We start from the raw sequence: 26,501 nt of genomic DNA, 5'->3' as shown, positions 1-26,501 counted from the left end.
AGGGTGCCTGGGTGGCTCAGTCATTAAGTGTCTGCCTTCAGCTCAGGTCATGATCCCAGGGTCCTGGGATCAAGCCCCGCATCAGGCTCCCTGCTCAGTGGGAAGCCTGCTTCTCCCTCTCCCACTCCCCTGCTTGTGTTCCCTCTCTCGCTGTGTCTCTGTGTGTCAAATAAATAAATAAAATCTTTAAAAAAGAAGAATGAGGGGCACCTGGGTGGCTCAGTCAGTTAAGCGTCTGCCTTCAGCTCAGGTCATGATCTCAGGGTCCTGGGATCAAGCCCCACATTGGGCTACCTGCTCAGCGGGGAGTCTGCTTCTCCCTCTGACCTTCCCCCTTCTCATGTTCTGTCTCTCTCAAATAAATAAATAAAATCTTTAAAAAAAAAAATAAAGACTGACTGGAGCACCTGGGTGGGTCAGTCCGTTAAGGGTCTGCCTTTGGCTCAGGTCATAATCTCAGGGTCCTTGGATCCAGCCCCACATAGGGCTCCCTGCTCAGTGGGGAGTCTGCCTCTCCCTCTTTCTCTGCCCCTCCCTCCATTTGTGTACGTACTCTTTCTCGCTTTCACTCAAATAAATAAATAAAATCTTTTTAAAAATTTTTAAAAATTAAAAAAAAGTGATTAAGTATCTTCTCAACAAACTATATATTTTTAAATAAGCAAATTAAAGCCAACAAAGGTAGAAATAAGAAAATTTAAAAGAGCAGAAATGAAATAGAAAAACAATCCATAGTGTAGATCAACTAATAAAACTGATAAATCTCTGTTAAGACTAACCAAGAACAAGAGTGCACACCAATAGTATTGAAATGAAAAGGGGACAAAACTACAGATCATACAGATTAGAAGCCAATGATTAAAACACACTATAGTACACAAACTGCTAATACATGTAAAAAGTTGTGTGAATCTCAATGGCATTATACTAAGTGGAAAAAAGGCTATCTCAAAATGTTACACATTGTATGATTCCATGTATATATTTTCAAAATGACAAAATTGTAGAGATGATGGAGAAAAGATTTATTGCTAGTGTAAGAAATGATGGGGAGTGAGAAGATAGGTGAATATAAGGGGTAGCACAAGGGATATTTTTGTGGTGATTAAATAGTTCTGTATGTTGACGGCAATGGTGGTTACAAAAAATCTGCATGACATAAAATGATAGAATCATACACATACTTTATTACTATATAAATTACCTGGGTTTTATATTGTACTAAAGTCACGTAAGATGTAACTAATGGAGGAAAGTGGCTTAAGAGTCCACTTTGTACCAACATTGTAAGATCCTCTAAATCTGTAATTATTTTAAAACAAAGTTTTTATTTCCAAATAAGACATACAGATGGCCAACAGACACATGAAAATGTGCTTAACCTCACTGATAATCAGGGAAATACAACTCAAAACTACAATGAGATACCACATCACACCTGTCAGAACGGCTAAAATTAACAACACAGGAAACAACAGGTGTTGGTGAGGATGAGGAGAAAATGGAACACTCTTACATTGTTGGTGGGAATGCAAACTGGCACAACCACTTTGGACAATAGTATGGAGGTTCCTCAAAAAGTTAAAACTAAAACTACCCTACGATCCAGCAACTGCATTACTAGATATTTACCCAAAGAGTACAAAAATACTAATTCAGAGGGATACATGCACCCCGACATTTATAGCAGCATTATCAACAATAGCCAAATTAAGGAAAGCACCCAAATGTCCATTAACTGATGAATGGATAAAGAAGTGGTATATATATATATACAATGGAATATTACTCAGCCATAATAAAAAAAGAATGAAATTTTGCCGTTTGCAATGATGTCCATAGAGCTAGAGAGTATTATGCTAAGCAAAATAAGTCTGTCAGAGAAAGACAAATACCATATGATTTCATTCATCTGTGGAATTAAAAAACAAAATAAATGAACATAGCGGGGAGAAAAAGGAAAACCAAGAAACAGACCCTTAACTACAGAGAACAAACTAATGGTTACCAAAGGGGAGGTGGGTGGGGGGTGGGTTAAATAGGTAAGTGGATTAAGGCGTGCACTTGTGATGAGCACCAAGTGTTCTATGAAAGTGATGGATCACTAAATTCTACACCTGAAACTAATATTATACTGTTAACTAACTGGAATTTAAATAAAAACTTTTGAAAAGTTTTTAAAACTTTAAAACAAAGTTTTAAAAACCGGCAATAACAACCACAATGAGAAAAGACTTCATACATGTTAGGATAGTTATTTTAAAAAAAATAGAAAATAACAAGCGTTGGTGACAAATAGAGAAATTGGAACCCTTGTGCATTGCTGGTAACTATGTAAAATGGTGCAGTCACTGTGGAAAACAGTTTGGCAGTTCTTAATTAATTAGAACTATCATATGATCCAGCAATTCCACATGAAAGAATTAAAAGCAGAGACTACAACAGATACTTGTAGACCAATATTCAAAGCAACATTATTCATACTAGCCAAAAAGTACAAACCACCCAAGTGTCCATCACAAATGAATTGATAAACAAAATATTGTACATACACAGAGAAATATTATTCAGCCATAAAAAGAGTAAAATTCTGATACATGTGACATCAATGAATCCTAAAAACCTTATGCTAAGTGAAATAAGAGACAAAAAATAAAAAATATTGTATGATTTCACTTACATGAGGTACCTAGAATAGGCAAATTCAAGAGAAAAAAGTAGAATAGAGCTTCCGAGGGACCAGGGGCAGGGGAATAGGGAGTTAATGTTTAATGGGTACAGAATCTCTGTTTGGGAGGATGAAAGAGTTCTGAAAATAGTGGTGATGGGTACACAATGTTGTGAATGTACTTCATACCACTGAACTGTACAGTTAAAATCGTTATAATGGTAAGCTATGTTATATAGTGAGGATATCATGAAATTCTTCATGTAAATAAACTTAAAATTTTTTACTGAAGTAAACAAATTCTCAGAACATAAAACTTATTTAAACTGACATAAGTAAAAACAAAATCTGAAAATCTTATATCTATTAAGTTATCAAATCTAGAGTTCTTTCTTCCTTCTTTCCCTCTCAAAATTCCAGGCCCAGGTGTTTCACCAATTCTACCAAACATTTAAGGAAGAAATATTATTAATATTACATATACTCTTACAGACAAAAAATTTTTTAAAAACATTTTCAACTAATTTTTATAAGAACATTATAGCCTTGCCCAAACCTGATACAAAAGGGAAATTACATGCTAATCTTGCTCATGTATATAGATGCAAGGACCCTCAATGCAATATTAACAAACCAAACCTAGCAATATATAAAATGAACAATACATTGAGACAAAGTATGGTTTACTCCACAAGTGCAAGGTAAGTTTAATACTACGTTAAGTGAATAAAGGGGGGAAATCCTATGAGTATCTCAATAAATGCAGGAAAGCCACTGATAGAGTAATATGTCCATTTATGATTAAAAATAACTCTTAGTAAACTAGGACTAAAAAAGAACTTTTAAATTTATAAAGGCTATCTTAAAAAAAAAAAAAAACTACAACAAACATCAAACCTAACAGTAAAATGTTAAAAGCTTTTCCCTCTGAGATTGGGAATAGGATAAGGATGCCTACCATCACTAATTCTATTCGACATTGTTCTGAAGGCTCAAACTAGTACAATAAGGTAAGAAAAATTTTTAAAGTACAAATATTGGAAAAGAAAGAAATGAAATTTGTCATTTGTCACAAATAATTTAATAGTGTATGCAAAAAATCCAAAAGAACCTAACAGATAATTTATTAGGATTAATGAGTTCAGCAAGATGCTGGATACCAAGTCAACATATAAAAATAAAATAGGTTTCTAAGCATCAGCCAGAAGCGATTTAAAAATGAGATTTTAAAATAATATGGTCCCAGGTTGGTTTTCCTGTGAAGCAGACTGGGAGACATAAATTACTATGCAGGACTTTCATTTCCTAATTTTTGGGAGGTTCAACATGTGCAAGAGAAAGGAAAAAAGCAATCCCCAAATGGCTATAGGCAAAATCACAGGGAGCTCTGGAGCTGGTATGGTCCTTCAAAGTTTTCTGGATTTAGGGGGAAGGGGCAAGCCTTTATACCTCCTAATTGATCAGTCATTGGATGTGGGATGCCCTGAAAGGTGGCATCTCAATGGGTGAGCCAGTTTTCTTCAACCAAGACAAATTCAAAAGGGGCCTGTCAACTGAGAGGTCTTCTAGCAGCACTCTCAGCAGTTGATGGAGTAAGTCTTTCTTTCCCAAAGGGGGACTTTGGTGATAGATATGGCATTAACTGTAGATATCATTTAAAATGGCTTCAAAAAATACCAAATACCTTGGAATAAATCTAATGAAAACTGTGTAAGAGTTCCACACAGAAAACTATAAAATATTGTGAAGAAAAATTAAGGACCTAAATAAATGGAGGTATATTTCATATTTATGTATTAGAAGACTCAATATTGTAAAAATATGTTCCCCCAAACAGATTTTTAGATTCAATGTAATCAAAATTAAAATCTCAGGAGGGGTTTTTTCCTTAATTTTACTTTATTGTAGTAAGAACACTTAACACAAGATCTACCCTCTTAATGAAATTTTAAGCATACCAAACATTGTTGATTATAGATAAAATGTTGTACAGAAGATATCTAGAACATATCTTGCTTAAATGAAACTTAATGCCTGTTGATTAGTAACTCCACATTTACCCCCACCCAGGGGCAACCATCATTCCACTCCTTGATTCTATAATTTTTTTTTACCACATAAAAGTGGAATCATGCAGTATTTGTCTTTATGTAACTGGATTATTTCACTTAACATATTCCTGAAGGTTCATTCATGTTGCCACATATTGCAGATTCTCCCTCTTTAAGGCTGAATTGTATTCTATCATACACACACACACACACACACAATTTTCTTTATCCACTTATGTATTGATGGATAGACTGTTTCCACATCTTGATTACTGTAAATAGTGCTGCAATGAACATGGTAGTACAAATGTCCCTTCAAGATCCTGATTTCAATTCTTTTGGATAAAAACCCAGGATTTGGATCATGTGGTAGGTAGTTCTATTTTTAATTTTTTGAGAAACTTCCATCCTGTTTTCCATAGAGGCTTCACCATTTTACATGTTCACCAACACTGTACAAAGGTTCCAATTTTTCCCTATCTTTTTGATAATAACCATTCTGGCAGGTATGAGGTAGTATCCCATTGTGGTTTTGATTGCATTTCCCAGATAATTGTTGATACTGAGCATTTTTCATATATGTGTTGACCATTTACATGTCTTTTGAGAAATGTCCATTCAAGTCAGCCCATTTTTTAATTCTGTAATTTGTTTTTTGCTATTGAGTTGTAGGAGTTTCTTATTTATTTGGAGATTGATCCCTTATCAGATAAATTGCAAATATTTTCTCCCATTCTATAGATTGCCTTTTTACTCTGTTAACTGTTTTCTTCACTGTGCAGAAGCTTTGTAGTTGGACATAGTCCCACTTATTTTTTTGTTCTTATACTTTTGGTGTCATACCCATAAAACCATAGCCAAGATTAATTTCATGAAGCTATTTCCTATGTGTTCTTCTAGTAGTATTACAGCTTTGGGTCTTACACTTTATTTTTTAACCCATTTTCAGTTGATTTTTGTGTCTAAGGGTCCAATTTCATTGTTTTGCATGTGAACATCCAGTTTTCCCAACACTATTTGTTGAAGAGACTATCCTTTCCCCATGGTGTATTCATGGCACCCTCTTCAAAGATTACTTGACTCTATATACATGGATTTATTTCTGGGATATCTATTCTGTATGACTGGCCTATATGCCTGTCTTTAGGCCAACACCATACTTTTTTTTTTTAATTACAGTATAGTTAACAGTGTTATTAGTTTCTGGTATACTGTGATTCAGTAATTTTATACATTATTAAAGACTCATCATAAGTGTACTCTTGATCTCCTTCACCTATTTCACTCATTCCCCCTCCCATCTCCCCTCTAGTAACCATCAGTTTATTCTCTACAGTTAGGAGTCTGTTTTTTGTTTTGTCTCTTTGTTCATTTGTTCCGTTTCTTAAATTCCACGTATGAGTGAGATACGATTGACTTATTTCACTTAGCATTATAACCTCTAGATCCATCCATGTTGTTGCAAATGGAAAGATTTCATTAGTTTTTATGGCTAATATTCTGTGTGTGTGTGTACTGCATCTTCTTTATCTGTTCATCTATCAATGGACACTTGGGTTGCTTCCATCTTTTGGCTACTGTAATTAATGCTGCAATAAATATAGGGGTGCATATATCTTTTTGAATTAGTGTTTCTGTATTCTTTGGGTAAATACCCAGTGGTGGAATTACTGGATCATATGGTAATTCTATTTTTTTATGTTTTTAAATTCCAGTTAGTTAACATACAGTGTAATAATAGTTTCAAGTGTACAATCTAGTGAGTGATTCAACACTTCTATACAACACCTGGTGCTCATCACAAGTACACTCTTCAATCCCCATCACCTATTTAACCCATCTTCCCACCCACCTCCCTTCTAGTACCCTTCAGTTTGTTCTCTATAGTTAGAGTCTGTTTCTTGGTTTGTCTCTCTCTCTTTGACCCTTTGCTCATTTTTTTTATTTTTGACAAATTTTTGTTAGTATGCATACAAGTAGTGTTATGTTTCTTTGCATTGGATTTCATTTGAATGTGGTGAACCCTCTCAATTTTCATGCTTTTATATTTTGTTGGTTTATTGTATTCAGAGATGTTTTCTTCAATTATAACTACAATTATAACTTCAATTATAAATACAATTTACATGTATCTTTGTAACTGGTATATTCTGAGGGTGGTGTTCTGGTCTCTAGTTCCTGTAACTATCAGCATTTTCTTTTCACTTGCCTTCCATTTCTTTGTTCATTTACTCTGGATTAAAAGGCAACTTTTGACACGTGTTCTTCACCTTCATGTCATCTATTCTGTTTTCTCTACTGTCAGTGTGAATTTCATTTGAGTAACTACAATTTTTCCCCCTGCAATTCATTTTATTAACCATTTTCCTTTACACTTCATCCAAAACCTGAACAGACCTATAACCACTAAGGAAATTGAAGCAGTAGTCAAAAATCTCCCAACAAACAAAAGCCCAGGGCCAGATGGCTTCCCAGGGGAATTCTACCAAACATTTAAAGAAGAATTAATACCTATTCTTCTGAAACTGTTCCAAAAAATAGAAATGGAAGAAAAACTTCCAAACTCGGTTTATGAGGCCACCATTACCTTGATCCCAAAACCAGACAAAGACCCCATCAAAAAGGAGAATTACAGATCAATATCCTTGATGAACATGGATGCAAAAATTCTCACCAAGATACTAGCCAAGAGGATCCAACAGTACATTAAAAGGATTATTCACCACGACCAAGTGGGATTTATCCCTGGGCTGCAAGATTGGCTCAACATCTGCAAATCAAGCAATGTGATACAATACATTAATAAAAGAAAGAACAAGAACTGTATGATCCTCTCAATAGATGCAGAAAAAGCATTTGACAAAGTAAGCATCCTTTCTTGATCAAAACTCTTCAGAGTATAAGGATAAAGGGTACATACCTCAATATCATAAAAGCCATCTATGAAAAACCCACAGCGAATATCATTCTCAATGGGGAAAAACTGAGAGCTTTCCCTCTAAGGTCAGGAACACAGCAGGGATATCCACTATCACCACTGCTATTCAACATAGTATTAGAAGTCCTAGCCACAGCAATCAGACAACAAAAAGAAATAAAAGGCATCCAAATCGGCAAAGAAGAAGTCAAACTCTCACTCTTTGCAGATGATATGATACTTTCTGTGGAAAACCCAAAAGACTCCACCCCAAAACTGCTAGAACTCATACAGGAATTCAGTAAAGTGGCAGGATATAAAATCAATGCACAGAAATCAGTGGCTCTGAGAAACAAACTGAGGGTTCTAGAAGGAAGGGGGGGGATGGGTTAGCCTGGTGATGGGTATTAAAGAGGGCACGTACTGAATGGAGCACTGGGTGTTATACGCAAACAATGAATCATGGAACACTACATCAAAAACTAATGATGTAATGTATGGTGATTAACATAACATTATAAAATTTAAAAAAATGGTTTCTCACTAGCACACACTACTCTCTCAACTTACTAATAAAATAACGATAACAGGGATAAAATGTCACACAATAACTCAATAATAACTTAGTAAAACAGCAAATGTGCCACTTTTTTACAAATATTTTTGGAACTGGTACCTAGAGCCCAAGAAGATAAGAGCCAGAAGTGCTCATTTGTTTCTTAAATTCCATATGAGTGAAATCTTATGGTATTTGTCTTTCTTTGACTGAATTAGCTTAGTATAATACTCTCTAGCTCCATCCATGTCATTGCAAGTGGAAAGATTGCATTCCTTCTTATGGCTGAGTAATATTCCATTATATATACATACATATAAATAAATACTTCATCTTGTTTATCCATTCATCAGTCAATGGATATTTGGGCTCTTTCCATAATTTGACTATTGTAGATAATGTTGCTATAAATTGGGGTGCATGTATCCCTCTGAATTAGTATTTTTGTATTCTTTGGGTAAATACCCAGTAGTGTAATTGCTAGATTATAGTTCTATTTTTAATTTTTGGAGGAACCTCCATACTATTTTCCAGAGTGGCTACACCAGTTTGCATTCCCACCAACAGGGCACACGTGTTCCTTTTTCTCCACATTCTCACCAACACTTGTGTTTTAACACCATACTGTTTTGGTAACTAGAGTTTTGTAATATAGTTTGATAACAGGAAGTGTGAGCCTCCAGTTTTGTTCTTCTTCCTTAAATTGGATATTTGGGGTCTTTTGTTCTGCACATATTTTAGGTTTGCTCTAGTTCTGGGAAAAATGCCATTAGAATTTTAATAGGGATTTCACTGAATCAGTAGATTCCTTTTTGTGGTATGGACATTTAAATAATACTTAGTTTTCCAATCCAAAAACATAGGATGTCTTTCCATTTTTTGTGTTTCTTTTTAAATTTCTTTTATCAATTCCTTGTAGTTTTCAGTATAGACATCTTTTGCCTCCTTAGTTTATTCCTAAATGTTGTATTCTTTCCAGTGCTATTGTAAATGGGATTGTTTTCTTAATGCCTTTTCAGATAGTTCATTTGAGTGTATAGAAATGCAACTGAGGGATGCCTGGGTGGCTCAGTTGGTAAAACATCTGTCTTCAGCTCAGGTCATGATCCCAGAGTCCTGGGATCAAATCCCACATCGGGCTCCCTGCTCACTGGGGAGCCTGCTTCTCCCTTTGCCTGCCACTCCCCCCTGCTTGTGCATGCTCTGACAAATAAAATCTTTTCTTAAAAAAAGAAATGCAACTGATTTTTGTATGCTGATCTGGTATCCTGCAACTTTATTGAATTTGTTTATTCATTCAAACAAGGATAATTTTTACTTCTTCCTTTCTAATTGGATGGCTTTTTTTTCTGGCCTAATTGCTCTAGCTAGGACTCCTAGTACTATGTTGAATAGAAATGGTGAGAGTGAACATCCTTGCCTTGTTCCAAATCTTAGAGGAAAAGCTTTCAGTTTTTCACCATTGAGTATGATGTCAGATGTGGGCTTTTCATATATTGTCTTAATTATTTTGAAGTACTTTACTCATATTTCTAGTTTGTTGAGAGTTTTTATAATAAAAGTGTAAATTTTGTTAAATGATATTTTTCTTATTTTGACAGAGAGACAGACAGCGAGAGAGGGAACACAAGCAGGGGGAGTGGGAGAGGGAGAAGCAGGCCTCCCGCTCAGCAGAGAGCCCAACGTGGGGCTCGATCCCAGGACCCCAGGATCATGACCTGAGCCGAAGGCAGACGCTTAATGACTGAGCCACCCAGGCGCCCCTGTTAAATGATTTTTATACATCTATTGAGATAATGTGATTTGTATCTTTTATTCTGTTAATGTAGGTATCACATTAATTGGTTTTTATATGTTGAATCATCCCCACATCCCAGGAATAAATCCCACTTGGTCATGGTGTATGGTCCTTTTTTTTTTTTTTTTTTAAGATTTTATTTATTTATTTGTCAGAGAGAACAAGCGAGAGAGTACAAGCAGGGGGAGCAGCAAGCAGAGGTAGAAGCAGAGTCCCTGCTGAGCAGGGAGCCTGATGTGGGACTTGATCCCAGGACCCTGGGATCATGAGCTGGGCCCAAAGCAGACACTTAACCGACTGAGCCACCAAGGTGTCCCGTGTATGATCCTTTTAATGTGCTGTTGGATTCAGTTTGCTAGTATTTTGTTGAAGATTTTTGCATCTTAAATTCATTAGGGATATTGGTCTATAGTTTTCTTTCCTTTTGTTGTCTTTGTCTTGCTTTGGTATTAGGGTAATGCTAATCTCATAAAATAACTTTGGAAGTGATCCTCCCCTTCAATTTTTTAGAGGAGTTTGAGAAAGCCTGGTATTATTTCTTTAAATGTTTGGTAGAATTCATAAGTGTAGCCATCTGGTCCTGGTCTTTTCCTTGTTGTAACCTTTTTGATTACTGATTCATTCTCCATAGTAGGTATAGGTGTGTTCAAACTTTCTAATTCTTCCTGAGTTAGTCTTGGTAGGTTGTACGTTTCTAGGAATTTGTCATTTCTTCTAGATAACCCAGTTTGTTGACATATAATTGTTCATAGTAGTCTCTTATGATCCTTTTTTATTTCTGTGCCATTAGATGTAATGTCTCTTCTTTCATTTCTGATTTTGAGTCTTTTTTTTTTTTTTTGCATCTAGTCTAGCTAGGGGTTGTCCTTTACCTTTTGAAAAATCTCTTAAGTTTGTCAATTTTTCTATCTTCGATTTTGTTTATTTCTGTTCTAATCCTTATTTCCTTCTTTCTTCCAATTTTGGATTCAGTTTGTTCTTTTTCTAGCTCCCTAAAGTTATGGCATTTCAGATCTTTCTTCTTTTTTAATGTAGGCATTTATTGCTATTAACTTCCCTCTTCATACTACTTTTGCTGCATCCCTTAAGTTTTGGTAGGTTTTTTTCTTGAGGTATTTTCTAATTTCTTTTGATTTATTCTTTGACCCAATGGTTAAGAGTGTGCTGTTTAATTTCCACATATTTGTGAATATTCCAGTTTTCTTTCTGCTACTGATTTCTAGCTTCATTCTATTCTGTTCAGAATAGATACATGTCATGATTTCAATCTTCTTAAATTTGTTAAGACTTGCTTTGTGACCTAACATGTTATCTTTTCTGGGGAAAGATATGTGTGCTTGTGAAGAATATGTATTATGCTGCTGTTGCATAGAATGTTCTGCATGTTTGTTAGGTCCATTTGGTCTATACTGTTGTTGAAGTCCTCTGTTTCCTTATTGTTCTTCTGTCTAGATGTTCTATCCATTATTGAAACTGAAGCATTGATGTTTTCTACTATTATTGTATTGCTGTCTATTCCTCCCTTTGATTCTGTCAATGTTTGTGTTTTAGGTTTAGGTTTTCTGATGCTGGTGCATATATAACTGTTATATCATCCTGTTGAATGGACCATTTTATCATTATATAATGCCTCTTCTGATAGTTTTTGACTTAAAGTTTATTTTGTCTGAAGTATAGCCAATTCTGCTCTCTTCTGTTTATCACTTGCATGGACTATCTTTTGCTATTCTTTAAGTTTTTATTTAAATTCCAGTTAGTTAACATACAGAGTAATTAATATTAATTTAAGGTATACAATATAGGGTTTCAACAATTCCATACATCATCCAGTGCTCATCACAAGTGCACTCCTTAATCCCCATTACCTATTTAACCCACCCACACCTACCTCCCTTCTGCTAGCCAGTTTGTTCTCTATAATTTAGAGTTTGTTTCTTGGTTTACTTCCTTTTTTTTTCCTTTGTTCATTTGCTTTGTTTCTTAAATTCCACATGAGTGAAATCATTTACAATAAGGATGGAGCTAGAGAGTATTATACTAAGTGAAATAAGTCAGTCAGAGAAAGACAAATACCATATGATTTTTCTATCCTTTTATGTCCAGTCTATGTGTGTCCTTGAATCTAAAGTGAGTTTTTTGTAAAAAAACATATTACTGGGTCTTGGTTTTATCCATTTGGTCATTATAGGGCTTTGGAGGAGTTTTGTCTATTTACATTTGAAGTAAGTATTGATAGGGAAGGATTTATTACTGCCATTTTGTTAGTTTTCTGTTAGTCTTGAGATTCTTTAGTCTTTATTTCTTCTCGTTATCTTCCTGCGTTTTGTTTTTTGTATCGATATGCTGATTTTTCTTTTTATAAGTCTATTTTAAGCTGATAACTTAAGTTCGATTGCATACAAAAATTCTACATGCTCACATTTCTCATACACAACTTATTATTTTTGTCACATTCTACATCTATCCATATTGTACATCTGTTTTTTTCATATTGTGTATTTTTAACAGTTATTTTTAATACTTTTGCCATTTAATTTTTATACTAGAAATAAAAATGACTTATCTTCACCATTACAGTAATACAGTATTCTGTATGTGTCTCTATATTTAGTTTTACCAATAAGTTTCATACTTTCTCATGCTATCACATAGCTCTTTAGTATCCTTTCATTTCAAGTTAATAAACTCCCTGTAGCATTTCGTGTAAGTCGGGTCTAAGTGATGATGAATTTCCTCAGCTTTTATTTGTCTAGGAGTGTCTGTATCTGTTCTTATTAAGAACAGTTTTGACAGGTACTGTATTCTTGGTTGGCAGGGTTTTGTTTTTTTTTTTTCTTTCCCTTCAGCACTTTGAATATATTATCCCACTCCCTTCTGGTCTGTAAGATTTTTGCTCAAATGTTTGCTGATAGCCTTAGGGGGAGTTCCCTTGTTTATGATAAATTGGTTTTCTTTTGAGGCTTTCAAAATTCTGTTTTTGATTTTTGACAATTTGAGTATAATGTGTCTTGGTGTGGATTTCTCTGGGTTTATTTATTTAGTAATCTCTGGGCTTCTTGAATTTGGTTGTCAATTTTCTTCCCCAGATGTGGAACGTTTTCAGCTATTATTTCTTTGAATAAGTTTTCTGGTCTTTTGTCTCTCTCCTTTTTCTGGGACTCCCCTAATGCCTATAATGATCTTCTTGATGGTGTCCCATAGTCTCCTAAGCTTTTTCACTTTTTAAAATTTTTGCTCCACTGACTGAATTATTTCCAAAGACCAATCTTAGTGAACTGATCTGTCTGCTTTACCTAATCTGCTGCTGAATCCTGCTTATGATTTCTTCAGTTTAATTATTGGGTTCTATAGCTCCATAATTTTTGTTTGGTTCTATTTTCTCTTTGTTAGAATTCTCTATTTATGCACTGTTCTCTTGAGATTGAGGTGAGCATCTTTATAACAGTCATTTTTAATTCTCTGTCAAATAAATCTCATAACTCTTTCATTAGGGTCATTATCTGGACATATAATGTATTCCTTTGTGTGGAACATCTTTGCTGATTTTTCATTTTCACTGACTCTCTGTGTTGGTGTCTACACATTACACAAAGAAAGTACCTCTTTCAAGCTCTATGGATTGGTCTTGTACATAAGACCTTCACAAATCAACCCAATCAGAGATTCTGGGGGCTTCTATCAATTATTTCCCTCCCCAAAGAGAAGCAAGCGGCTGTGGCTTTTTTCTACTTACTCTGTACAGAGTGGAGTAGCTATGCATTTACCAGTCCAAACTGCCATCTCCGTTTTCCCCCAGATAGTTAGACTATGCCAGACCCATCAGAGATCCAAGACTGGCAATACAGATGCCAGTTCTTTGGGCAACCCTGGAGAAGTTGTGGCACTGAATCCACAAATCATCTCTTCCATCTCCAGGAGTAAGTTGAAAGCTGAAATGTTTCCTCTATCCACTCTGTGATGAGCAGGGTGGGAGGATCTATGGCATCTATCAGTCCTAGCCATCATTTCTGTTCACATCCAAAACTAGACCGTGCCAGATCCTTGCACTCCTAGACTGGCAAGTCAGATGCCAGTTCTTTGGGCAGCCCTGGAGAAGTTGGAGCACCAGATGCACAGATAAACTTTTCTTCCCCAAGGAAATATTGAGAGCTGGGATTTTTTTGTCTTTTTGCTCTGTGCTCAGCAAGGGGGATGATCTATGATATCTACCAGCCCAAGACACTGTCACTGTTTTCTCCTAGGCAGGCCCTTCAGAGTTTTAAGACGAGAAAGACAGAAGTCAGTCCTCTGAAAACTTGTGAGTGCTGGACATGTGAACCAACCCCTTCCCTCCCCTGGGAGAATCTGGAAGCTAGGGGGTCTCTCTTCCTTATCATATGGTGCTGAGCTGGTAGCAGGTATGCTGGTGAGAGGGTATCCCAAATCTCCCTGCTGGGGTCAGTGAGTCTGGTTTCATATTCACCCCAGGTATAGGAGCCTTTCAATTAGTCCCTTAATTTCTCACAAAGGGAATTTTTCCTTGAATCATTGCTAAATGAGTGTGTTGGGGGTGGGGAGGAGAGTTCAGGACTTCCTAATCTACCATCTTGCTGACATCATTCCCTTTAAAATTATTCTTTTTTTGTGGAATATGATGAGCTGGTTCTAAAATATATAGAGAAATGCCAAGGGCCAAGAACATCCAGGATACTTTTAAAGAAGAGAAACAAGGTGGAAGGACTTGCTTTACCAGATATCAAGAGCTTATTATAAAGTCCAGTAATTAAGGCTATGGTATTGTTACAATGACAAATAGACTAATAGAACAGAACAAACAGTTCAGAAACAATCTCGCACATATGCAGACAATTTATGACAAAGGTGACACTAAAGAAGTGAAGAAAAAGACATTCCTTATAATAAATGGCCAGGGTCGGTTGAATGTCTATATGGAAAACAAAACTTGGCCCCTAATATCTCACTATACATATAAATCAATTCCAGATGGACTGTAGATCTAAATGTGAATGGCAAAAACAAAGCTCCTAGAAGATAACATGGAAGAATATCTACATGATCTCAAGGGAGGAAAATACTACTTAAATGAAACACAAAAAAACACTAGTCATAAAGGAAAATACTGAAAAACTAGACACATTAAAATTTAAAATGTCTGTTCCTCAAAGAATGCTATAAAGAGATTTGGGAAGGGCTTGCAACATAAAAAGTACAAAAATGGTTCATAGCCAAAGTATATAAAGGATTCCTACAAATCTATAGGAAAAGGACAAATAACCCAATTTTTAAAAATGAGCAAAATACTTGTACAGGTACTTCATAGAAGCAGCTATCCAAATAGATAATAATCATATGAAAAAGAGTACAACTTCATTAGTCAGATTCTGAGAAATGGCAATTAAAATTACAATGAGATAGTATTACAAACCCATCCACCAGAATAGCTATAATTTAAAAGAGTGATAATAACAAGTGTTAACAAGAATGTGGAACAACTAGAATTTTCATATACTGCTAATGGAATGTAAATTGGTATAATCACTTTGAAAAACTATCATTATCAATAAATTTGAAAATATGTATTCCCTACAACCCAAAAATTCTAATCCTAGGTATATACCCACCAGAAATTCAAGTACATATAAGCAAAAGATATGTATGATAATAGTCATATTATTTATAATAACCCAAACAGAAACAATCCAAACAATCAGTAAAATGAATAAGCTGTAGTATATTCAAACAAGGAAATAATATACAAAAATACAAATAAAAAACTATAGCTTTGTGCAACATGATGGCTATCACATAGTGTTGAGAAAATAAAGACTCCCTACAAAATATATATTGTTTGATTTACATCAAGTTAAAAATAGGTAAAACTAATCTATGATGTTAGAAGTTGAGAAAGTCATTAACTTTGTTGGAGGAAGGTACAGTGATAGGAATGGAGCATAATGTGGGGGTTGTGAAATGCTAGTTCTATTTCTTGACTTGGGTTCTGGTAACATCACTGTGTTCACTGTGTAGTAATTCATCAAATTGTACAAGCATGATTTGTCACCTTTTCTGTATGTATGCAATACTTCAATAGAAAGGGGGGGGGGGAAGAGCCAAGTACAATAGATAAAGTTGGTCTTCTATGAGGGCCACCCTAAAAGGCAAGGCAAATGGTTTTCTTGGTAATGTTCTTCAGGATTAAATGGCTTCAGAAGCTCTCTATTATAAAGAAATCTTCCCTATAAGGTATTTACAGATAGATTATGGATTATTTTTTCATAAAATCTAAGAAAGAGGTGAGACTTAAAAACAAACAAAATAAAACATCAAACGAAAGCTTTTTGAACCACTTTAAAGGTAATGTGGTTAGGGCTTCTCTCCATTTCACTTTCTAATAATTCTAGAAACCAATGAAACATTGCCAGTAGAACAATTTGACTCACCTAAGCAAAGCTGATACAGGCTTAGCAAGACCTGAGGAAAGCAGGCTTGTTACATACAGAGAAAATGTCTTTGTTTCCCATGATGATCTCCAAAGGCCCAAAATAATATTTAACTCAACAAGTATTAAAGTACCTTAACTATAACTAGCATTGAGTCAGGTACTGTGAAAAAGACAAAAAAAAGAGGCAGATTTCTGAAGAGTTCTATATAAAGACATAAGAGTTATTAAACCAAAAACAACCATAACAACTAGAGAATGATCCCAAGACAGGATATGGTGGGTGGGTTGCAGGAGTAGAATTATTGAGGGAGAAAATGGGAGAGGTATAATGGAGTCAGTTGATCAAAAACCTTGAATGTCACACTAAAAACTCTAGAGTTAAACCTATAGGGGAAAAAAAAAAAACCTATAGAAAGTTATTTTATCTGGATCCCATTCCACTAAAAAAATTCTTGAATTTAATGACTCCTAGTCATTTTCTTGATCAACCAGCCTTAATAAGTAATGTAAAATCTGTATACACTAATGTTCTATCTAGTTAAACCAAGAGATGTTTTGTGGAAAGATAAAGTTGATTTCTATGTCATCATCTCAAATAATTAGGAACATTTTCCAAATATCCCCAACAGTCCCAAATAAATCCTCATTAATCTACTCATATTTATTTTTCTAAACACTTCCTAAATCTTAGAGTTCCAGTTTAGATTATCTCTTAGGGCAATCATTTGAATGAGATACTACTTTACTTGCCTCTCCTCCATGTCTGGCTGACAGCAGGCCATTTATTGAGCTAAATTGTTAAATTATACCAATATATTAACCTTATTCATCTCTCTCATGGTTTTGTAGACTTTGATCATATCCCTCCCTCAACCTCTCTCTCTCTCCTGACTGGGGAAAAAAAAAACAACTAGAAAATCCCTCTATCCTTTTGATCAATTTAATTGGGTTTCTAGGGACTTCTATCAGCTGTTAGGTTTTTCTTGAGAAGCAGCCACCAGAATTTCCTACATGATTATGGATGCAAATCCACTTTTGATCTTTTACGTGGAAAAGATAAGGGTTTTGTTTTGTCATTGTTTTCAACATCCTTCCTGCTGATGCCTACCATATTATTGGCTTTGAGGACCATAATCACAACTGGGCCAACTTCTTCACAGAATGATCAACAGTGATTTTTTATTTTTTTTACTGTAACAATCATATTGTGTACTGTCTGACTCAGAAGTTGGTGAGATGTACCTAGCTCTTTAGATCATCTTCAGTGAGTAGCCGGATAAATCTACAGGTACTCCTCAGCTACTCCAGCTGAAGGAGACAGTTATGATTCCAAAAGGTCTGAGGTGACCCTCTCACTTTTTATCATTTGCAGTGTCCCCACTGGGGAGGCTTTTCTAACAATTCCCCCAGAGAACTTTGCTGATCTTTCTGCTATGTATCCCGACTGCCCTAATTTCCTTCTGTATCTTGTTTTAAACGTTTTTAAATTGAGATACAAATGAACCTCTTCAGTGATCTCTAGATCCCTTTCTTGAGTCATAACTGAGCCCATCATCTCATAAACATGGGTAGGTTTGTATGACCTTATACAATGAAGTGCCTCTGTTTTGCCTACTTGGTCTCATGAGATCTTTCCGCAATTTAGTCTCATCAGTTTGTCTTTACTCCTTGCAAATAAACTGGTGAGAAACCTGAATGTTCTGCCCATTGAAGGGTGTAATATTTTTATCTTTCTTCCTCTCCATCTAAGAGTTGCTGTAAGAGCAGCTGTTTGTGTTGAAAAACTAAAATATAAAAATGTGACCTACGTGGCCAAATCCCACAAGGCTGTTTACTTCCTTGTTTATGAATCAGAATCTGTCAGCACAACTTAGAATCTTGACTGTCAGCAGATACTGCAATTAAATGTCCCTGCAAAGCCAGCAGAGGGTGCACCAGGGCACTAGAAATTTTACCCAAGATGTAGCAGTATCAATTTAACTCTAATAGCCAACTTTTCCCCTTTTGGGGGGTGGGGGGGAGTACTAAAACTAATATCCTCAAGAGAAAATAATTTGAATCTGGGCCAAAATTCCTTTGAAGTATATTTCAATTCTCCCGAAAGTAATGTTCAGGAAGAGTAAGGAATACATGTTAAACTTAGTCTGGCCAAAATACAGGTGGAGTAAAAGAAATTGATGCAAATCTGAGCCCTCTACATTGCAAGAATTGTACTATGGAGCTCCATCCCACTTTTCCCAAAAAGGTTCCGGTAGTTGTATGCTATTGGGGAACAAACGAACTTTCTTGAACTGGGAGTCAAGAGACCAACTTCCCTTCTACTGTTGACCATAGTTGTATGACCTTGGACAAATCATTCCCCCCTCCCTCAGGGCCTCTGTGCTATCCAAGGGGATCAAACAAAATGGACTCATACGGCCCCTCACAATTCTAAAAATCCCTGACTCCAACTGACGCCAACAATGTAAAGAGCCAGTATGCTTGTTGCTACTCCTCAAAAAGATTAAAACAGAAGGACAGAAAATAGGGAGCTGTATTTAAACCTAGACAGAACTATTCGAAGTGCTAAGCAAACAACAGGCGACTAAATGCCATTGTAGACCTGTGAGAGTCACACACCATCACAGACGCCCTAGAGTGCAGTTGTCCTGCTAATCCTCAGTATATAAACATAGGTCTGTCCATCCTAAATACCAAAAAGCTTTGGCTACCATTTAACTAAGGAAGTTCAATTACTTCATCTTTTCACAGAGTATCAATGTTCAGTGGCTAAGTATTTCTACTGGGCATTGTGGGGGCGGGGGTGGATAGATAAAGGGAGCCAGAATCCTAGTTAATTATCATTTAGCTACAGTGTTTAAAGTTCCAAGTATGAGAAGCATGTCTACTGATTCTCTTCTTTGATAAGCTGTTATATAAGTTGGAGTGTGCTAGCAAGACGTTTTTCGGCTCAGGGTAACTTTACGATGCACAATGTAGAATATATGTCAGTGCCAACATTACAGTTTCGTCGTGAATGAGAGGCCAGCTTTGGATAGGTGGTCAAAGAGCACAAACAATGTTTAGCTTATGACAATGACTCTGGATGTGGTAGTAAATATAGAAATCCTGGGCCCCTCATTTCAAGAAACTTATTTACACAACTTGCCCTCTTCCCCAAAAGGAACAAATTCACTATTATTCTCTAGCCACCTCAAAAGGATTCTTGGATGCTTGCTTCTCTTAAATTTCACATGACAAAATATGGCACTTAAGAGAACACTTATTTTAAGTGCACCAAATTTAGTTGAAGACAACTACCAAAGCTACCATAAAGATTGCAAAACAAAACAAAACTGCTCTTGAAAGATTACTCTTGAGTAATTATTCCATCAGTAGATTCCTGTTCTCAAACTAGCAGTAGTGAATAGACTTCACACTCACCCTACCTACCCCCCCCCAAAAAAGAGTCAGAACCGGCATGCAAAGGGTGAGTTTTATTTCCATAGATTTTTTAAATTGCTGTTCAGAAGTCGTCTAGCAAGACGGCATATTTCTACCAGAATTCCACAGGGGCGCTGATCCTCACTAGAACACTGAGGACAACCAGTCTCAAATTGCAGGTAAGTGTGAACAAGCCCACGTTCTGGTCAGCGCACAAGGACCCGCGCTGAAAATACGATTAAAAATTGTTTCAACTGTGGAGCAGTTATTACAGCTGTTTACAGCTCCAACTCCAAAGGAGAGCCTGCTCGTGCTGGCATCAGCTCTGGACACGAAAAAACAAGCACCGCGGGCAGGGAATCTCACCAGGAGCAGAAGGGCCAAGCTGCTGCCGTTAGTCCGCCAGAGGGGCAGCACCCGCACCTCCGCGGCCGGGAGAGCCGCCAACTTTCCCCAAGGCAGCCGGTAGCTGGGGGGCGGCGGGCGCCGGCCAGAGTTCCCAAGTCCAGGGGTCTCGAGAGAGTCTGGGTGAGCTAGATCAGGACCCAGGACAACCTGCCCCGGGGCAACCTCTCCCCGGCTCGCCTGCCCCCTCCCTGGTCCGGCCCTGCAACTTGGCTGGAGGTGGCAGAGTCCTCCCCAGGGCCCTGTGGGGGAGGGCCCCCGCCCTGCCCACAAGGGGAGGGGGCCTCCGCCGCCGCCGCCCCTCCTAGGTGACTCACCTGGTGCCGGTCCTGGGAGTGTGGGGGGAGTGTGGTTTCTCCCGGTTCCAGCGGCGGCTGCTGAGGTGATGGCTGCCCGAAGTGGCGGGTGATGGGACCGTCAGGGTCGAGGCCACCGGGGCTGCTCAGGGTGCCAGAGGTGCCAGGGGTGCTGGGGCCAAGGCGGGACTCGGCTCCCCGTTCCCGCCGCAACTCGGAGCGCAACTCTAGGTAGCAGCACAACGTCAGCAGGTGGAGGGCCAGCGAGAGGCCAAAGAAACCCAGGAAGAGCCGGCAGCTGTTCCCTTCGCCCGCCCGGGCAGGGGCCCCGCGACAGCCGCAGCCCTGGCTCCCCCGCTCCCGCGGCGCTGCCGTGGGCAGAGGTTCCCTGCGCTCTACCTCGGGGTAGCCCATGGCCTCCGGAGACACCCACTCTCTGAGGCCCTGGAGCCGCCGCGTCTGCCTCAGCCGTTCAGGACCCCTGACAGGCGGCTACTGCCCTGCCATCGGCTGGGGGCTGCAGGGACCCGTTCCAGAGCAACGGAGGCTGGGCGGAACGGAGCAGGGAGCTGCCGCATGTGCAGCTCCACTCCGAGGGGTGGGAAAGGGAGGAGGAGGGGCGGGAGGGAGGGGCGGCTCGGCCCGCGGGGAGAATGAGGGAGGCGGCCCAGGCCGACCCCGCCCCATCCCCCAAGCGGCTGCCTGGACGCCCAACCACCGGCCCGCCAAGCCTTGGCGCCCCGCCCCCTGCCATTCCACCCTGGGCCTCCAGCCACAGGGCGGGGCCTTGGGGGCGTGTGGGTTCCCCCTCTGCCTGACTGCCCCACCCAGTTCTTCCCGCTTGCGCCTGTCCCAGTTGGTGACCGCCGCTGTCATTCATCCCTGGGCTCCGCCCCAATTTAACCCTATAGCGCCTGTACGGGGCAGGAGAAGGCAAGGAGGGGGAGGCCGAGAAGAATTGGGGAACCTTGGGAAGAAAGTGGAGCAAAGAAAAGGAAACAGAAACTAGAATTAATAGAAATGTTTGCAATTAACTGCAGTTGTTAATAACATCATCCAGTACTTATCTGTTGCTTTCAATCTTCAAAGCGTTTAACAGACGTTAAACTAATTAAAACAGTTCTTGGTTTGGAATGAAACCATGCCTGCTGTGTTTGCAATCCTGTGGCGCGCCAAAAGAAAAAGGAGATCCAGGAGCCTGGGAGCCAAAGGGAGTGAGATTGGGGTGGGACCGAGGCAGCCCCACTCCTAGAGTGAATCTGGGGCCTCAATCTAAGTGGCCAAGAAGTGCACCTATGCCAGGTGGAACTGAAGTGACATTGCCCCACGCAGGTTCGAACAGTCCCCTGAAATTTCTTGATAGATTAATTAATTCAACAAATATGTGTGGGTCCCTTTACAACGCAGCAAGTGCTGTTTGAAATAATCCACAGCCTGTGGAGTTTCTCTTCTGCCTCAGCAACAGGAGTTTAGAGTGAAGAATATCTGCCTTCAATGAGCAAACGGGGAAATCGAGGGCCAGGTGGGGTGCGTTTTTACAAGGGTGGTCCACAGAATGGCCAGGCTACATTGGCATCTCTATTTGCAGGCAACTGTTCTGGCCTCTCAACCCCTCCCCTCCGCTCCCTGGAGTAGTCCCTGGGGGAAGTTCAACAAGTCAGCCAAATGTTCCAGATGAACACTGCTGCAACTGCAGCATCTTCAACAACTGAACCAATGAGAAAAGGGTTCAGAGCAAAAACCAAAAAAAAAAAAAAAAAAAAAGGCAAATGTCGGAACAATAGACCCTGAAATGAAGGATTGAAAGGATTAGTTAAGTTGCAATCGACAAGAGTTACTAGTCTGAGATTACAGAGAGCAGAATGACCTTAGCAGGGGAAATATGTATGCTTCTTGGTCACTATGTTCTCCTATTCCCATGTTATGAATAATTAGCAGTTTTATTGACTTGTCAAGGGTAGGCCTGAGACCTAGGCTGATGGGAAAGAAGAAAAATAGGGAGATCTAGAAAAGAAGACAAAAGCTGAGAAACAGGGGCGCCTGGGTGGCTCAGTCGTTAAGCGTCTGCCTTTGGCTCAGGTCATGATCCCAGGGTCCTGGGATCGAGCCCCGCATCGGGCTCCCTGCTCAGCGGGAAGCCTGCTTCTCCCTCTCCCACTCCCCCTGCTTGTGTTCCCTCTCTCGCTGTGTCTCTCTCTGTCAAATAAATAAATAAAATTTTTTTAAAAAAGCTGAGAAACAATTAAACAAAAGCAAAGCATACAGTGGAAAGGTCAGTCCAAAAAGCAGGTCATGAACCTTAACTATATTAGCCACAGCCAACTTTTCCTCCAGACACTTTGTGAATGATCTCAGTGCTTCACAAAGATCTATTTGTCCCCTCATTGGCCCTTTCCTTACCCATGAAGTATAAAGTTTGTGAAGAATATCATCATCATGCAGATAAGAAAATGTAAAAGAGCACTTACAAGTCAAGCTAATCTCAAGTCCTGCTTGTTCCGTCTAGGAATTCTAGGTGCTTAACCGACTTAGCCACCCAGGCACCCTAGGAATTCTAGGTGCTAGGGGAACTACAGAGCCAACTTATCTTCATTATCACAGCCTAGGATTTTTTTTTAAGATTTTATTTATTCACTTGAGACCAAAAGATACAGAGAGAGAGAAACATGAGCAGGGGGAGAGGCAGGGGGAGAGGCCGGGGGAGAGGCCAACGGAGAGGGAGAAGCAGACTCCCCGCGGAGCCAGGAGCTGTTACCCGAAGGCAAAAGCCTAACCATATGAGCCACCCAGGCACCCCTCACAGACTAGGATTATTAGAAAGAATGCTAAACTAGGAGTCAGTAGACCTGACCTTGCCACTGGTTTGCTGGGTCACTCTGATTAAGTCACTGTGCCTTTTGGCCAGTGACTTTTTGGCCAGAAACATTAGTTTCTCCAACTGTAAAATGAGGAATTTGCACTTTAACAGCTATGACATTGTGTTTTATCTGTGTTATCACTGGCTATGTTGGTTTGGTTGTATACACAGTTCAAAGAGACTGCCCCTGGTTTCCTTAAAGCGAAAAGGAAACAAGTAACAGCCATTTCCTGGTAGTGGTGCTCGAGGGCCTTACTGGTCTCAGCTTACCCTCTTCTACCAGGCTTTTTTAACAGCCTGACTGAGACCCTGGGTTGCACCATTGCCCTCAGAAGACTTGCAAGTTGCATTTGACCTAGAACCTCTCTTTGGTTCCCCAGAGGAAGAACATATGTCTTCATATGCAATAGGTATGTTGAAATGGAGCAATCCAGTGAGGAATGTACATGGTTATTTTTTTTTAATTTTATCTGTTTATGTGAGAGAGAGAGACTCTCTCTGCAGGGAGTCTGCTTCTCTCTCTGCCCCTCACCTGCTCGTGCTCTCTCTCTCTCTCTCAACATAACATAATAAAAAAAAAATTTTTTTAAATAAATAAAATGTAGATCCAGTTGAGATTTGAAAATTCATCATTAACACTTTTAGAAAGCATGTTAACTATTGATATTGATGATTTACAAATAACTATGAAAGTAGAGAATGAAAATAATTTTGAAATAAAAAAATAAAAGTGTTTTGAAGTGTTACTTCAGATAGCTTCTATGCTTCCTTAAATCTCCGATCCCCTACAGCATGGGTCTCAAAATGACAGCCTACAGGCTACATCCAGCAAACAGATGTGTTGTATTTGGTGCAGAGTTGGCTAAAACTTTGAGTTAAAAAAAATTAATTGCCAGCATTTAGAAATCAGGACATTTCACATTAAAAAAATCAGATTTCCTGCTTCTCTCCCTAAAAATAAATCAGAAAACCTGCTAACACTGGATCCATATTCCCATATGGCTACAGTCAGCTATAACTAACCCCTTAGAACAATCAAGTTCCACACAGTCATCCCTACGTCCTTCTTCTAGTCTCCATTACTGCCCTTATCACTCATTTACCTTACCTGTCTGGCCCCATGTATTCTAGGAGACAAAATATCAGCTCCTTATCATGACCCATAATCTGCCTTTCCAACCTCATCTCCCACTATCCTACAAGGAACCCATACTCCCACAAAATTAAATTCACTGACAATTCTCACACATCGGTGTCTTTGCACAAATAGGTTTCTTTGCTTGGAATGCTCCCACCTTGGACATCTGATAACTTCCTCAAGAATCGAATCACATATTCTCTCTGGTACAGACCCACAACTCACTCCAAACAGATTGTCCTTTATACTTTCACAGTACCCTAAGCATGTCAATGATATCACTAACCACATTGTATTTTTCTTTTTTCACATGCTTTCTCATCACTAAACTATGAGCTCCCTGATGGTAAGAACCACACCCTTTCCACTTTGGTAGTCCCAGTAACTAGCATAGCACCCACCACATAGTAGGCACCAGTATTGTTTGTCAAATTAACAGGGCATGAATTCTGCTATGGTAACCTAGATTACCTAGAATTCCAAAAAAGGAAGTGGGCCAAGGGATGCCTGCCAGTACCACTTATGAAGCACCTACTGTGTAACACATTATGGAAAGATATAAAGGAAATTGAACCAAATGACAATTGTGTAATTATCCTCTTTTTTTGTAGTACTGTTGGAGTTGTGGACAACCTAGAAAAGTAAATAACCCATGAATTCAACTATAATTGGTTTGCAGTACTTCACTGGCTTTTTGTCCCTTCAAGTTTACCTTCCTAATTTTGTTTTGTTTGGGCCTAATAGTAAAATAATATAGCTGTCAATGCCTGAATAATAAACATTCAAAACAAGTTGACAACCTCTGGCAGAATATGATAAGGAGTTGGCCAAGGGCTGGTTTTAAATACCTCTTTGCTCTGGTTAATCCACAGAGGGGCACCTGGGTGGCTCAGTCGGTTAAGCGTCTGCCTTCCGTCTGCCTTCAGCTCTGGTCATGATCCCGGAGTCCTGGGATCCAGTCCAGCGTCAGGCTCCCTGCTCCACGGGAAGACTGCTTCTCCCTCTCCCACTCCCCCTGCTTGTGTTCCCTCTCTCACCATGTCTCTCAAATAAATAAATAAAATCTTTTTAAAAAAAATCTACAGAACAAATCATTGACATAGAAATCACAGAGCTGACTCTCTGACCCACCTGGTGATAAGCAGATACATAGCTGGGGGGGACATGGGCTTAGGATTTGGATCCTGGTTTAAATCTCAGTAGATTTATTTACCAGCTGTGTGACTTAGGACAGATAATTTTTGCCTGTCTTGCAGAGCCTCAGTTTTCTCATCTGTAAAATGGAGATGACAACATGTGTTTTGTGATATAGCTGTGCTTAAATGGGATGCTATATGTCAAAGTGTTTGGCATATAATAAACACGCGGTAAATGTTAGTCCTGTTATATAAGAGACTTCCACCAAAAGGAGATGAGAGGAAAACTACATAACAGTACTCAAGAACATGTAAAAATGCAGAAAAGCATCCACATGCTTTGTCCTTGCCAAATGCCTGCCCCCTTCTTTTTGCATTCTTCAAGTTGAGATAGGACCCTTATGTTCCCATCACCCTCTCCTGAACTCTTGATTCATGTATCATGTATCCCAACTTCCTCCTCTCCATTTTCACTTGGATATCTAATAGACATCTTAAACTCAACATAACCAAACCCAAAGCTTTTCTCCCCTAAAATGTACTTATCCCTTGGTCTTGTGCATCTCAGCAAATGGCAAGTCCATCCTCCCACTGCTCAAGACAAACACTGTGAAGTTATCCTTGAATCGCCCCCTCTCTCTTTTTTTTTTTTTTTACAGAGAGATAGAGTGTGGGGGGGGAGAAGGGCAGAGAGAGAGAGAGAAAATCCCAAGCAGGCTCCACACCTAGTGTGGAGCCTGACAGGGGGCTTTATCTCACGACCCTGAGATCAGGACCTGAGCCGAAATCAAGAGTTGGATGCTTAACCAACTGA

The 26,501-nt window shown here is 38.9% G+C and overlaps 1 protein-coding gene across 5 annotated transcripts in view; it reads right to left on the bottom strand.

The window, feature by feature from the left end:
- EDA (ectodysplasin A) overlaps window positions 1-21,146 on the bottom strand; it is a 416,826-nt gene extending 395,680 nt beyond the window's left edge. For all 5 annotated transcript variants that reach the window (XM_035028688.1, XM_035028689.1, XM_035028690.1 and 2 more), the window contains exon 1: window positions 20,578-21,146. In XM_035028688.1, coding sequence (XP_034884579.1) covers window positions 20,578-20,970 — 393 coding nt within the window. In that variant the 5' untranslated portion in view covers window positions 20,971-21,146. The remainder of the gene's footprint in view (window positions 1-20,577) is intronic.
- Window positions 21,147-26,501: the final 5,355 nt, after the last annotated feature.

Source organism: Mirounga leonina, unplaced genomic scaffold (genome assembly GCF_011800145.1).
Source record: "Mirounga leonina isolate KUSES-001 unplaced genomic scaffold, KU_Mleo_1.0 Mir_204, whole genome shotgun sequence".
Classification (NCBI taxonomy): Eukaryota; Metazoa; Chordata; class Mammalia; order Carnivora; family Phocidae; genus Mirounga; species Mirounga leonina.
The sequence above is the reverse complement of the archived record's forward strand: the minus strand, read 5'-3'. Positions and strand labels throughout refer to the sequence as shown.